The sequence below is a fragment of the Equus quagga genome, chromosome 18 (genome assembly GCF_021613505.1).
Source record: "Equus quagga isolate Etosha38 chromosome 18, UCLA_HA_Equagga_1.0, whole genome shotgun sequence".
In the NCBI taxonomy this organism is placed as follows: Eukaryota; Metazoa; Chordata; class Mammalia; order Perissodactyla; family Equidae; genus Equus; species Equus quagga.
The window spans coordinates 46298254-46313336 of NC_060284.1; the positions used below are offsets into that span (position 1 = coordinate 46298254).

At 45.7% G+C, this 15083-nt stretch overlaps 1 protein-coding gene across 1 annotated transcript in view; it reads right to left on the minus strand.

Annotated features, from left to right (window-relative positions):
- Nucleotides 1-10056, minus strand: part of CASQ2 (calsequestrin 2) — a 63335-nt gene extending 53279 nt beyond the window's left edge. Inside the window, exon 1 of the mRNA XM_046645836.1 lies at nt 9609-10056. Within this exon, the coding sequence (XP_046501792.1) occupies nt 9609-9842 (234 nt within the window). The 5' untranslated portion in view covers nt 9843-10056. The remainder of the gene's footprint in view (nt 1-9608) is intronic.
- Between the last annotated feature and the right edge of the window lie 5027 nt (nt 10057-15083).

A 15083-nucleotide genomic window follows, 5' to 3' on the forward strand; every position in this document is an offset into this window, starting at 1 on the left:
AGGTTTCAGTGGTCTAAAAACTTCTGAATCAACAGCGTACTTTCAATCTTGTAAAATCTTGATTTCCCTATTACTTCTATACACGTAAGGAAGAATGTAACAGTGATGAACTCAATCCATGCTTTTACAGTGGTATTTCTTGTCTTTTCACCATCACACGTAAGCACCAGTTTTATTACATATTAGCGCACAGCAAACACTCCTCAAACCTCGGCGTTCCCTGGGCTCTGGAGAGATCTGCCGTTTAAGAGTGAGCGTGGGTGTACATCTTCCGAGAGAGTATTGGCTCTATGCGTGGATTCATTCTCAAAGCCAAACCAAAATAAGCCCAACCTCATCTGATTTTTCAGAGGGCAGCAGGTGCAAGTTTGGAGAATGCCATCTTTGGGCAGTGAACAGTTGGAAGAAATACCTGACTCCTGCGTGTGTTACTCTTCTCTGCCCAGTGTTCCCATCTCATTCCATCTGTAGATTTACTTGACTCCAGCAATTTCATTTTGCCACTTTTCTCTTGGGGTTTAGAAATGCAGCCACTGGGACATTTGCCAGTACTAAATAGGTTTGAAGGCAGGCTCAGCCTTATAGAGCCCAGAGGCTTCTGCTTATGCTGTATATATTTCGGACTGAGAGTCCCATGGTTAAAAGAAAAATTAGTTTTACCCATATTTCAGTGGGATTAAGAAAGGATGACAAGCAGTTCGATTCAACCTAATTTTATGCTATTCCACTCAGTTCTTGGTGTTTGGGTTTTGTGTGTGTGTGTGTGTGTGTGTGAGAAAGATTCACCCTGAGCTAACAACTGTGCCAATCTTCCTCTATTTTATATGTAGGACACTGCCACAGCATGGCTTGATGAACAGTGTGTAGGTCCACGCCCAGGATCCAAACCCGTGAACCCTGGGCTACTGGAGCAGAGTGCACACTTAACTACTATGCCACCAGGCTGGCCCGTCACTCAATTCTTTTTTAAATAATTAATTTAATTTACAAAAGGAGATCAAGGAGAAATATATTTCCACTATAGGCCATGTATCTCTAATTCCTTGCCTTTTCCTTCTCTCTCCATCCATCCATCCAGCAAACATTTATTAAATACCAAATCGGTGCCAAATATTAGTCCCTTTACTCACACTGGTCCTTTCAGTTCAACACACAGTCCCGCTGTACCATTAACCATTGCTCAAGTGTGGGTGAAAATCCAGAATACAAACTGAAGACCCTTGTGCCTTTGTAAGTTGGCACTGCTTACAAGCACGAAGCAAGCCCAGCAGCTGTTCCTGGGTGTAGTGGAAGGAACATGACTTTTGGAACCAAATAGATATGAGTTCAAATCCTGCTTTACGCTCTGCCATTTTATAGCTTTGTGACTTTGGGCGATTTCTGTTTAGCTCTATGGGATCATTTCGTTGTGTGTAATGTGAGACTATGTTGTAAGAATTCAATAAAATAACATATGCAAAGCACCTGTATTGGGCATGGTTTATGATAAATTTGTAATAAGAGCTATTTCCCTTCTCCTCTTTCCTCTTCTGTTCATTCAACATTGATTCAACGAACACTGTTGAGCATACGCTGTGAGTCAGACACTGATCGAGGTGCTGAGGTACAGCACCGAAGAGAACAAAGTGTTTGCTTTTGTGGATTTTACATTCTAAGGGACATCAGACAATATGCAGCATAGTATGTCAGCCAAGTGCTATGGAGAAAAGTTAAGCAGGGTAGAGGGGATAAAAGGAGTGCTTGGGGACCGTGATTTATACAGGTGGCCGGGGAGATAACTTCTTTGATAAGATGACATTTAAGCATAGACCTAAAGGAAGTGAGTTCGTATCATCAATTAAAGAAGAACATCTTCTTAGATACCAGGAGCCATGTCATCTGAGTCTTTTTTTTTGAGGAAGATTAGCCCTGAGCCAACCCTGCTGCCAATCCCTCTCTTTTTGCTGAAGAAGACTGGCCCTGAGCTAACATCCGTGACCATCTTCCTCTACTTTATATGCGGATGCCTGCCACAGCATGGCTTTATAAGCAGTGCCATGTCTGCAGCCAGGATCTGAATCAGCGAACCCTGGGCCGCGAAGCAGAACGTGCACACTTAACCGCTGCACCACCGGGCTGGCCCTCATCTGCATGTTTAAGTAAGCACTGCATGAATACTTGATGAGTAAATGAAAGAGGATATTTCTGTTCGGGTGTTCACAAGACTTAGCTTCACATTATAGAACATTCACCTGTTTGCTCTAAGAAGCTTTCCCACAGTTTCCCATGAAACATGTTAACATCTCAGTATCCCATATTCATACTCCTCCAGGATTCTCAGATTTGTCATCTCTTTTGGGGAAAAGGGCAATGTGACGCAGCAACTGAACAGGTGCTTTTCTTCTCTTTCTAAAGTAGATCCTGGACCCCAGTCGAAGATTACTTAGAAAGGCACCTTCTGATTTGGCCTTAGAACACCTTGCAATTCCACTGGAAAGCTCCCAAGTAGGGTAAGGTTTCCCAGGGACCCAGATCATCCCCTGCTAAGGAGCTCCAAAGTATTAATCACTGACTCTGTGAGTGAGGGGACAGTGGGACAACCCTGGGAGACCTGGCTGGGTCCCATAGCAGACCTGAGTCCCTGCAGCTCCAGACCAACTTAACACCCCAGCAGTTCTCCAAATCAGAGGTACGCTGATGAGTCCAGTGTCATTCAGGAGAGTCAATAGACCAAAGATCAAGCAGGTGCTACATGATCCTGGTCATCTGGAAAAATGTCTCCAGGCAAGGGACCAGTATAATGCTTTCTAAACTTTACCGTGTCTATGGATCACCTGAGGACCCTGTTCAAATATAACAAGCAGCCAGGTAACGTCACTACAGCTGGTCTGGGGTCCACATTTTGAGCATCAAAGCTCAAGTGCTCCACAAACATGGCTGACATTAGAATCACCCGGGGAGCTCTTAAAAACTGTATTACCTGGACATCGCCCCTACCCCGAGACCAATTAAATCAGTATCTGAGAAATGAGATCCAGGCATCCGTGTGTTTTAAAACTCCTTAGGTGATTCCAATGGGCAGCCGAGGTTGAAAAGTACTGCAATTGGCTAAAAATGTGTTGTACATTTCAAGTGACAGGTGAAGGGAATTAGCATTTGATAAGCCCTAGCTATATTTCAGGCACTCAATTAGGAATTCTACATAGATTAATTTCCTAAATAGTAACCAGCATAACAAAATAATAATATCTGACGCTTACAGCTTCTTATAATTTTACAAGAAATTTTTATTCACTGCTTTCCTTTGATTTTCTTAATTCACTGAGGTAGAAACTAGACGGTTGATTTTATACATGAATGAACTGAGGGGCATGTCCCTGACTTGCCCAGGATCAAATAGTCAGTAAGTAGAAGAGAAGGTCAGGCCCTCTGACCTCCAGTTGTCTGCTTTTCCCAAGCACTGCTACCTCCTTCGAGGTTGGATAGATGAGAATGACCGTGCACAGAAAGTGCACACGAGAATCGCGTCCATGACACTGGGCACATTGCAGAGTCTGAAGAGGCTGCAGTCACTCCCAGCCAAAGATATTTTCACTAATCCCATACAGATTGATTAGGAGACTGAGACCTGAACAGAGAAGGGAGCTCAGTCTGCCAGGGGCCTTGGCAGACTGAGACAGCGGCATCAGGAGACTTGTGTAAATAGCAGCAGAGGCCTACCTTGCACAGGATTCTGATTCTTGATTCTGCACAGATGATGGAACCAGGCTCTCCCTCCCCGAGAAGGCCTAATGGATAACTTGTGCTAGAATCACCATCTAAAAATTATTGGAAAATAATATTCTTACCAGCGCTAGAAAATGGATCCTAACAATAACCCTTCCTGCTGGTAGGCAGCCATTTACAATAATTTTTAGGTGATCATCCTGCCGTTTAATATCCAAGAGGGTTTGGGATAGAGGCCCTGGGCAGGCTGTGTGGATGGCAGCAGGAAGCAGGGTCTCCTGAAGTGGGAAGAGCAGGAGGTCCCAGCAGAGGGGACACCGAGGAGCAGTCTCTCCCTAACACCCTCACTGAGGCCTATTGAAAACAACGGGAGCAGCAGGTCAACCTGACCTGCAACTATGGGGATGATGGGCTATTTTTGTGCCAAGACCCCAGATTGACTGCCAGTCCAAGGGACTGGGTTCACCTAGACAAATGAACCGATTTGCACTGTTCACAATGTGGAAAGCGTTGCTCATTCATCATTCATTCATTCACACATTCATCCTTGTATTCATGTTAGGATTACTGAGGCCACTAAGAGCAATGGATAACTGAGGAATGAATATTTCTATTCAGGAATTCATTATGTATTTTCACGTTCTAAAACACTCACTAGCTCAGCAAAGCCTTGGACCTCAGAGGGAGAGCTGAACATGAGGACAGCAAGAGTCCGGGATCATGGGCAAGTCCCTCCATCTCTCTGGGGCTTAACAGGCTGTGAATAAGCACTAATGGCATCGCATTACCAGTCCCGAGCTGTCCAAAAATGGCCTGGTGTCTTCAGTCTGTAAAATGGTGGGCCAGGCTGGGCTGTGTCTAAAACCCCAACTCAAATGGGGAGTGTGGAGCACCTTCCATGTGCTGGAAGCCATGTTCTTGTCATCTACCCCACCAAACCTTCATCACACCACCATGATCTCCACTGCACGAATAAAGAACCTGAGTGCAGACAGGCTTCTTCCTAGGGAACTGAATCCAGGCCAATCTGATTTTGAGCCCATGTTAGCAGCACCACCTCTCAAGCATTTCAACCCGAGGGAAGACTGGTGATGTTGGAGAACTTTCTCTGGCAATATTTATAGAACATGATCGAAGGAGTGGCTTGCAACCCAGGTTCGAGGGGGAAGAGGAGCAGGAAACCAAGGAGCAAGAAGGAATGGAATTCATTACCCGTATCCTCCTCTTGGTCTCTGAGTCCTGCAATGCTAACAGGATCTGGCCACTGTAGTGTGACTGTATTTGCTCTTGGCTGAAGCTGAAGGAAACAGCATACAAAACTGTGAACCCCTTTATAATTTGTGTTGATACCCCAAAGAAAAATGGGGAAAAGGCAGAGAAAAATATTTCATGGAAGAAAAAAAGTAAATGGCAAATAATTTTATGAAAAATTCAATCTAGCTGGAAATCAAAGAATGTTCATTAAAACTGTAATGAAAATCTAAACAAAGATTTTAAAAATTCTGAAAATTGTGTCAATATCCAAAAATAGAGAAATTATTTTAAAAATATGTATGGTCACATAATGGTATCCTATGCCAGCATGAACATTGTGTTTGTTGAGAATATAAAACTATTTAATGACAGGAAAACTCCCCACGTACTGAAATGAAAAAAGCAGGAAACAAAACTGTACAGATGGTATAAACCCAACTGAAAATGTGTGTTTACCCATAGAAAAAAATACTGAAAAGAAATCTATTGGAACATTAACCAGGCTTATTTCTGCGTGGCTATTTTTATTGCCTCCTTTTTCCTTTTCCATACATTCTAACATTTCTAAACGTTCCAGGGCCCAACCTAGAGAAAGTGTCAGATGTAGAGCTAACTGGATGGCATTTCAAGGCCCTGAGTCACACATGACCTCCTTGCCTTGTGGACGGGGCTGTTTCTGTGTCTTTTCATTGTCATCCCTTAAATGTGTGCTATTTTGTGGATGAAGAGAGCCTGACCAGGAATCAGGACTACCGGCTGTGGAAGCCACATCACTACAAGGCCACATTTATGAAACGAGGGGTTCAGAACAATCTAGATGGTTCCTAAGGTTCTTTTGAGCTCTAACATTTCATCCATTCAACAAGCATTTCCAGAACATCTGAATCTAGAACTAAACCCCGGGCACCAAGCCGGGGCCCTCTAGAGCCGGACCCTCGCCAAATTGGAAGGCAGAGTTTGAGTCTGGAGCCTCCTAGTGTCATTTTACTTGCCCTTTTTCCGCCTAAGTGTTTAGTGGCCTTACCTTCTCTCCCTTCTTCTCTTCCCCTTATCAAATCCTATTATGGCACAGAACTCAGACTTGGTCATAGGGAAGTGTAAGTGATGGGCACCATCTGAAAGGACTACCCTCTCCCAGAGGGCTTGACTAAGTAGGGATAGAAATCTTACCCTAAAGGAATGAGGCCCTTATGGCCAAATTTTAGGAAAAAGCTAATGGGATGGGAAAATATTTGAGAGCTATGAATATCTTAGCTCTTACAGTTTCCTCTCCTCTCTCTGCTTATTTGCCTGGTAAATTCTACCTATTTTCACAAACCAGGTCTTCCTTGTCATGCCTTCCACATCTCTCCCAGACAGCGAGGATCTTCCTCTCCTCTGCACTCCCTGAGAGGCTGGTAAGTCCCTCCACTGCAGTGACTCCATTGCACTGTGGCTTTTTGTTGGTATGTCTTCTTCCATATCAGGCTGTGAGTCACCTGAGTGACTCACGTTCCTGTATCCACAGCATCCACTCCAGGGCCCAACCTAGAGAAAGTGTCAGATGTAGAGCTAACTGGATGGCATTTCAAGGCCCTGAGTCACGCATGACCTCCTTGCCTTGTGGACGGGGCTGTTTCTGTCTTTTCATTGTCATCCCTTAAAGCAGCAGACGATATACACAACTGACCAAAATATCTTTGGATTCTTATCAGAATGGGATAGCCCTATGTGACAAGTTCTAATCGCTAACCTTCTAACCTCTAAAAATCTCTCAATTTTTCAAACTAGAGTGGCAACTCATCATTAGAGAGGGAAATCAATTTAATTGGTTGGGATCAATGTTTTTTTTAAAGTGAAACAGAACAGAAGACTAGGTATAATAGAAGACCAAAGAATTTTTTTAAAAATCCAAGTAGTCCCCAAATAATAAGGATAGGGATTGTCCTGTGAAACTTTTGTTTCATTTGTGTATGTATGCGTCTGCGTGCGTTACGATAAAGAACATCGGAAGCTGCCTTCCTAAACTACTTGGAGGAGAGGAGGCCGGCTCTCCCTGTACTGTCTGCCCGTGGATGAGACCTCACTGCCTTAGGGACGTACTCTGGGAACCGCCTCCTCTTCTTCCACCCCTCGAACAGCCACAGCCTTGGAATTGGCAGAATATTTTCCTTAGTGCAGGTCTGGGATCCAAGGACTTAAGACAAAATAGTTGTTTTGAGCATGAAGGAAATTTAGAGGCTCACATCCACCCTCTCTTTCCACTCATGGGATTCCTGGAGCCATTTTGTCCTGGAGTCTGAGAAACAGCCTGAACCTGACAGGTACCTCAACAAAGGCCCGCCCATTCCCACCTCCTCCACCACTAAAGATGCCCAGCCTCCTCCCCGGTTCGGATATTTGCATGAGTAGTGCCTCCAGGGCTGTGTGCTTCTCAGCCCGGTTGGTGGTACAGCTGGCATCATCAGGCCCAGGCCAGTGGGCTGAGCGACTCTACTTAAGGCAGACTCTTGAAATGATCCTGAACAGAGTGTGCAGCAGCTCCTTGTTCACTGTCTCACTTGATTCCAGCAGTAGTGTAGTGTAGGGACCAAGGCTGCCTGCACTGCATTAGTTGGGTGACCCTGGGCACTTAGCCTCCCTGCACCTGTTTCCTCTTTTGTAAACTGGGGATAGTAACTGTACCTGCATCATAGAAATATTGCAGAGATTAAACCAGCTAGCACGTACAAAGTGCTAGAACAGACCCTGCACGCAGTAAGCATTCAATAAATGTTAATTATTACTATTTAATCATCTCATAAGCCTTAAGATAGTTATATTTTTCCATATTTATAGATAAGAAAATGAGGCTGAGAGAAATTGAGTAACCTGCCCTATGTCACGTGGCCAGTAGAGGCAAAGCCGACATATAAATCCAGACCTCCTGGCTCCTTTCCCCTAATGATGCCCACATCGCCTTTAGAAGCCAGTGGGGCATCGAGCTATCTCCCGTGCTGAGCTGCCACCTCGTCAGTCTCTGCCAGGCGCTCTCGGATCAAAGGTGTCTGGAGGGATGGTGAGCCCAGGGGAAAGTCCTTTCTCATGATTTTGCTTAGGGACCCAGAATTAGTCTTTGGGGGAGATACACTCTTGGGGGAGTTAATACAAATGTATTATGTGTGTTTTTATAGGCTAGGGAATCGTAAATGGGGTCCTTGTTTGCACTGGCTAACTGAACAGTGATGAGCATATACAGGAGAATGCTTACGCCTTCAGTTAAATTTTTCACAAAAATCTCTCTCAATAATTGAGTAGGGCAGTTTGAGACGGCGACAAGGGGAATGAGGATCTCGTGGACTGAGCAGCAGCTATGCTGCATGTCCTGGATTTTTCCAGCCTGCGATTTTCCCACAGATGTAGTACAAAGACCTAGTAACAAAGGATCGTCCCTGCTTGCTCTTCACTTGTAACCTGCAAAGGGAACCGAACTTGCACACTCTGCCCTCACGATGGAGCCTGAGGAAAACTAGAAGGGCAGTGGTGATATTTTAAAAACACTTAGCTTTTGTCAACCAGAGCTCTCCGGAATGACCACATCACCATATAAATCCTCTGAAAATAGTGTTTGTATGAAGATCAGGAGACACTTGGGATTCTGAAGTCCTTTCTAAATTATCAAAAATATTTTGATGTGTTCAGGATGGTTTTCCTGGGTTTTATTACAGTCTTTTTTTTTTTTTTTAGAATTCAAATCCACATGGGTTTTATATGGTAATTCTGTTAATCAAAGTATTTGGTTAAGCTGAGCTCTCTGGTTGTGTGGGTTAATAAACTGCTGTAGGTCTCAAATGGCACTTTTCGCAGATTTGTGCCAGGGCTGGGCGGGCGTGGGGACTGATAAGGGATCTTGGGACTCCTAGAATTCTTGGCGCTCACAGGTGCTCCTGAGTGTAAATGATCTTAAACTGTCCAGGAGAAGCTGCAGGAATGGTTCCTGGGGCACTCACAGAGGATTAGAGAGTGGGCCCACACGCCAGGTTTACAAACAGGCATCAAGTGGAGATAAAGTAAGAACTGACTTCAGCATCTGCCCTGAGCTCATACCAAGAACTTTCTGAGGAGAAAAAAAAAAAATCCCCTTAATGATCGTACAGCAAAAATCTTCACACAGCTACGCTGTGTAATGTTGACCGAAACCAAATCACGAGAGAGGAAAACCATTTAGTGACATTCGCAGTCTGACCCATGAGGAGGCAAGGTCAAACAACTCGTATGTCTCCAGGACTGGGGGGGGACTTGAGAGAGCAAAGAGTAGGGAATTAACACACCGAATGAAACCCACAAATAATCCCTGAATTTCATTTTAGCCAGTCTTTTTAACAATAGTTTTAATATTCACTCAGAAAATAGTGGCTGGGAATATTGTCCTTGAAAAATCAAGAGACCGTCATGTGACAGACATTAAATCAGAACCCATTGTGCAACCCATTGAATTGTCCCCATGCTAAGAGTCTGGACCCACCCTCCTTGTTCACACATCCCAGCTTTGCAACAAGAACATCTTGAGATTTCCATGAGACTGAAATGCAGCGAGTCTTCAGGGTCTACCCTCTGCCCCTCCTTCCCACGTCCCGCCGCCGGCCGGCCCGTGCCCACTTGGACGACATGGTCAGCATGCCTCTGCTTACCTCAAGCACAATTTCTTTCAGCTGGAACTGTTTCTGGGCGACTTTATCGGAAGACACGGGCTCATGGTAGTAGAGGCAGAGCAAGTCGTATTTCTTCAAAACCTGCTTGAAGTTCTTCTCAGTGAGACTGACCACGCGGTCCTTGCCGTCGTAGGTGGGGAAGTTGAGCCCCTCTTCCGCCCTGCAGGTGGACAGCAGGTAGACCCCCACCACAAACAGGTGAGTTCTCTTCATCTGGGAAAAGTTATATGGAGCACAGGAGAGAGGGCAGAAGACTGGGAGCACTTGTTGAGAGGAGTGGGAGCAGAGAGCCTGGCCTCCTCTGCCGCGTTTGCCCTTCCACAGCCCCAGAACCAACTCTTCCCCTCCTGGACTAAGTGCCGTCGGGGCTCAGGGCAGACAGCAGGCTCGCCCACACAGGCGTGCGTGGACTAGGCGGCAGGCTGGGCGGCCAAGCCCCAGATACCTCACATAGCTTGGCCCAGCCCCTGTCTCATCAGGAACTCCATTTTTAGGATGCAGTTGTTTCAGGCTAAAAATAAATCATGCAATGAATAAAAAAGTTAGATATGACACTGTTGAGGGATTCGCTGATACAGTCTCTCAGAGCGGTGCAGAGGGAGGAGGCAGGAGGAAAAGAGGAGAACGTGTGCACATGAATAAGGAGGCCAGGAAGGTCAAAGAAGAGAGCTAACCTTGAGAAGGAGAAGGAGAGAATGAGAGGAGACAGAGATGGGACCGGGGCGCCAAAAACCAACTGGTGATGTTAGGACACAAACAACGCCACTCTGACATTACTGAACCGCTCAGTTATCGAGGGAGGTAGTTCAGCCTGTCCCTTCCTGGCAGGCTGCTCGGCCGTCCCCTGCCTACTCACTGTTGACACGAGAATAAACGGAACTCCGAGGTGGACTTCACCTTCTGTGCATGCCTTCCCCTCCCTCTGTCCTCTCCTCTTAGAAACCAGCTCTGGCCACTGCATATGTGCACGTGGCTCTGCCAGTCACCGGGCAAGGAGCGTAGGGACACCAATGCAAGGAGGACTTGTCCCCATTTTAAAATTAAATAAAAGTTTAACGGTCTTCCTCAGAAGCCCTCTTAGGTTTTTCTCAATCATCTCTGTCATATTTCTTTTTTTACATTAACCCCTATTGTATTATTTTTGCCCCTTTCCTCCTTGTTAGAGACAGACTGGGGTAGAGAGTCTAGAAGCCGAATAGATCAGAGTTCAAATCCCCATTCTGCCTTTCAATGGCTGAATGGACTTTGGAGGGTCACTCAGCCTCTCTGAGTCTCAGTTTCCCCACGTCAAATCGAGACAATTATAACCATATAGTAAGGTTTAGACATAGAGTAGAAAAACATGGTATCAAGCAAGTGCCCAACGCAGTGGCTATTGCACTTGCTTCATTCTCTCTGGAGATGTGGAACGTAGGTTATAATCATCACTTGCCAGTCTCTAATCGTAATGCTTCGTGAACCCTTTCCTGTCCATTTTCTCCTTAAATCCAGAAGGCAACTGAGGCAGAAGAGATTAGTGCTCATTTCACAGGTGAGTTAACTGAGAGTCAGAGAGATTAGCAACTTGTCTGAGATGGTGTCCCTAACTGCCAGCGGGCGGATTCAGCTGGGCCTCCGGCCTGCTTGCTCCTGGTTTCTGCCTCAGGGCAATTCCCCTGCAGACATCCATCTTTTTAAGTGGCTCCTTGACCACCCCTTCTGGTCAAACATCAGTCCGGTCATGTCTTTCCACCCTTTAGAGTGGTCTACGGCTCTTATGATTCGGGCCAAGTTTTCGTCTTCCTTTGGTTGGAAAATCAGCTTTGGAAATATGAGGACTGTCACACACAAGGTTTGCAGGGGATGGAAGGAAAGAGGAGTTCAGTGGCCTATGCGAGTGAGACCAGGCCCCTCTTCTGCAACCAGGGGGCCTTATGTTCACAGTCAGGCTGACAAAGAGTTGTTTTCAGACACTTCCATGTCCAGGGAGCCAGGACCGTGGAGAAGACATCATTGAGGCCCGAGACAGCATTCAGTTCTTACTGTGGTGTAGTCTCTATGCTTTTAAAGACGGAGCCAAGAACAACCATTCTGAGATGTAGTTAGCTTTCCAGATCATCGGCAAGCATGCGAGATCTCTGCTTTCTTTAGAGAATTTAGGGGGAACAAAGATTTCCAAGTGAAACATTGTATGTCTTGTCTTTTTGAGGTCAGCTTCCCAAAACTGTTCCCAGTTGTCTCCATCTCCTTGGGTTACCTTTATTTAGAATTTGCTCCACTTTTCTTAATACATAGAGTTTTTTTAATGTTACTGAAAAACGGAGAGATATTAAAAGTCTGAGTGTTTGAATTGCCTGTTGACTTGGAAATGACAAAAAGTGCCAGAGCAAAGGGGTAATTTTGTAAAATTTAGTTTAGCCTATGAGTCTGGCTGACGACCAACTGAGCATTAACAGAAAAAAGCCCCAGTGTGGGATGTTCCTGTCCCCAGATCCTGGACCCTATTTGGGCCCCCGCAGCCCAGCCCTGAGGACGGCACAGCTGCTGACATGTGCTGTGATGATCAGGTTTCCCACTGTCCATCCACCGGTGGACAGGAGGCCCTACACTTGTGTCCCACTCTTAGTAAGGACAGGTTTCCGTGGTTTGAGTTTTACGTACCTTTTTTCTGAATGCCTTTTATTTTCCTATTTTTGTTTTTCCTTTACCTTATTGCTCACCAACTTTAATTAATTTATTTCGTAAACAAGGAATGCTTCTGACATTTCTGAGTCAGCTTTGCATCTAGCGAATCCTGCTATTTGGTTCCAGATTTAGCCACTGCCCAACCCAGAGCATCGTGCATCCCTAGTTTATGTGATCATGCTGAAGTGCTTATCTTTATGTGACGTTATACAAACACATGTTAATTGTTGTCATGATATATGACTAGGCCCCTTGTTTTTGCTAACAATTTCCAGTCCTTTTCTCTGTGAGTGGGCACCACCTACAATCCCTTAATCTAACCTAGCCCCTTTCATGTCCTTATTCTTGACAGGTGGCAGAGTGATTTTGCATGTATTATTTAACTGATCTTCACAATAATCCATTTTACAGATGAATCAGGATTTGAAGCCACGGTTTTTCATTTATTTGTTAATTAATTTCTATTGGACATCTTCTGTGTACCAGACATTCTTCTGGGTCCTGGGAACAGATACATTGAAAACCTGAACTCACCGAGCTTACATCCTAGAGGGGAGACAAACAGCAATCAACAACCAAAACGTACGTGGCGTGTATGTGTGTGTGAGCGAGTGTGAACGTGTGCATGTGCACATGTGCGCAATATGACATCAGGTAGAGGCACATGCTCTGAAGAACAATTGGGAAGGACAAGGGAGAGCCTGTGTCAGAGGGTAGGGGTGGCCTTTTGGACTGGTGGTAGGTCTTTGAGGGGGGAACATGGGAGCAGAAGGGAGGGGAGGGAGTGAGGCAGAGAGCAAGCTGCTGAGGGCCTGGGGAGAGGTAGAGGCCTCCGCGCTGAGCCCTACAGCGACACCACCACTAGAGGGGGTTGTAGCCACCTCTTCCTTCCTCCTACATCAGCATCAGTTTTCTGTCTCAGACTTCTTCGTCTGTTAATCAAACATAGGTTCCCGTCTACACTGGAAGGTCTACAGGGCAGGGAACCTATATGAGCAACTCAGAGGTAGCTCAGAGTGAGAGAGCCACGTTCCAGAAATCAGGGGCCCTGGGTTCTGGGCCCGTCTGACATTGCCTGGCTCTGCGACCTCGGTCAAGTCTGCTCATCTCTCGACCTCACATTTCCAATTTGTGGAAGAGCGGGTCACCCTCACTGGTCTCCTATGGCCGCTTTCTGGCTCTAAAATTTTAAAATTGGTTACGCCCACGGAGAATTTTCTTTTACCAGGATCGGCCTTGGCACACTTCACAGGTTTCAGGAAGTTTGGCGAACGTTACCTACGGAGGAGAATTTTGATGGGTATGACTCTTGACAAGTCCAAGCTCGCCTCTTCTCCAAGGCGAAAGACCTAGCACGTCACTATCTCCAAAGTTCCCTTCTTTGGCTAAAATACTCCACCCAGTGGACAAGCGGAGTATGGCATCTTTCTTTCTTTGATTCCGGTGGGCCACTGGCCAGGGAAGCACAGCCTGCTGCCCTGGTAGAGAGAGAGTTCCAGAAATGTTTGTGTCTACAGCCTGTGCTCCACGGCCTCGGGCTTCCTCTGGTTAGGTCAGAACAGGCCTGGTAGCAAGCCCCAGGCCTCCTTCCTTCTTTCCTCTGATTATCAGGCAGCCCCAGAAGCCTGCCCCACTCCCCAGTACCAGGAAACTCCTAAACAGAACCAAACAGAAATAGATCAACGCTAGGTAAGAGAGCCCACGGCTCTACCAATAACAATTCCAGATTTTCACAAATATCACTTCCTCCAGGAGGTCCTCAGTGTAGACCAGGGGCTGAGATGCACTCCCATTACACAACATACTTCTCCTTGGAAACGCTCCTTCTTCCCCTGGGGATTCTTTGTTCCCCAGCTAGACTGAGCCTTACTGGAGCTGGGACAGCATCTGTTTGCAGTATTCCTCACAACCAGCCCAGCCTACAGTATTCCCATTAAATATTTATTAAATGAATTTGAAGTACTTACTTCGTGACAGGCCTTATCTTAAGTACTTTACAAATGTAGCTTATTTATTCTTAACAACAATATGAAGACGGTAGTTTTAGTATCCCATTTAACAAATGGGTAAACTGAGGCACAGAGAGGTTAACTAACTTGCCTAGGGTCACGTGACTAGTAAAGGCAGAGCTGGGATTTGAACTCGGAAGGTGGGCTTTGTGTCTGCTCCCTACCATGTGTAACCACCAGCTAGATGCCTTTGCAGGGGCTCATAAGTCACTTGGACAAGCCAGGAATTTCTTCAGAACAAGAGATGGCTGCCCACAATGGGAGGCTGCTCATTTGGGGATGGATCCTGGGTTTTGGCCCTACACTCAATCACCTTCTTGCTTTCTAAGTGTATAGAAGGAAAAGGAGAAGAGAACTGGTGTGCTTGCTAGGAGCCGTCACTGGGCTCACCACATTTTATACATCATTTCATTTAATCCTATCAAGCTGGGCATTATTCCTTCCATTTCGCAGATGAGGAAACTGAGGTTCAGCAAAGCCAAGTAATCTGCCTAAGTCACACAGCTGGTAAGTAACGGAGACTAGATTTGAACCCCGGTCTGTCTGGACGTCGTGACCCCAGGCTACCCTGCGTAAGGAGAGGGAGCCCTCTCTATTTCCTTCAGGGAAAAACAAAAATGGGAAAACTTACATTACCCAGAATTTACAGGATAAGAAAATAAAGGGAAAACAGGTATTTCAGCAGGAAAGAACAAGAGAAACAATTTAAAAAATAAAAAGAAAGAAAAGAAAGGATTTAATTTAGAAGAAAATGTGCATGAGAGCAGATCAGTGCAAGACT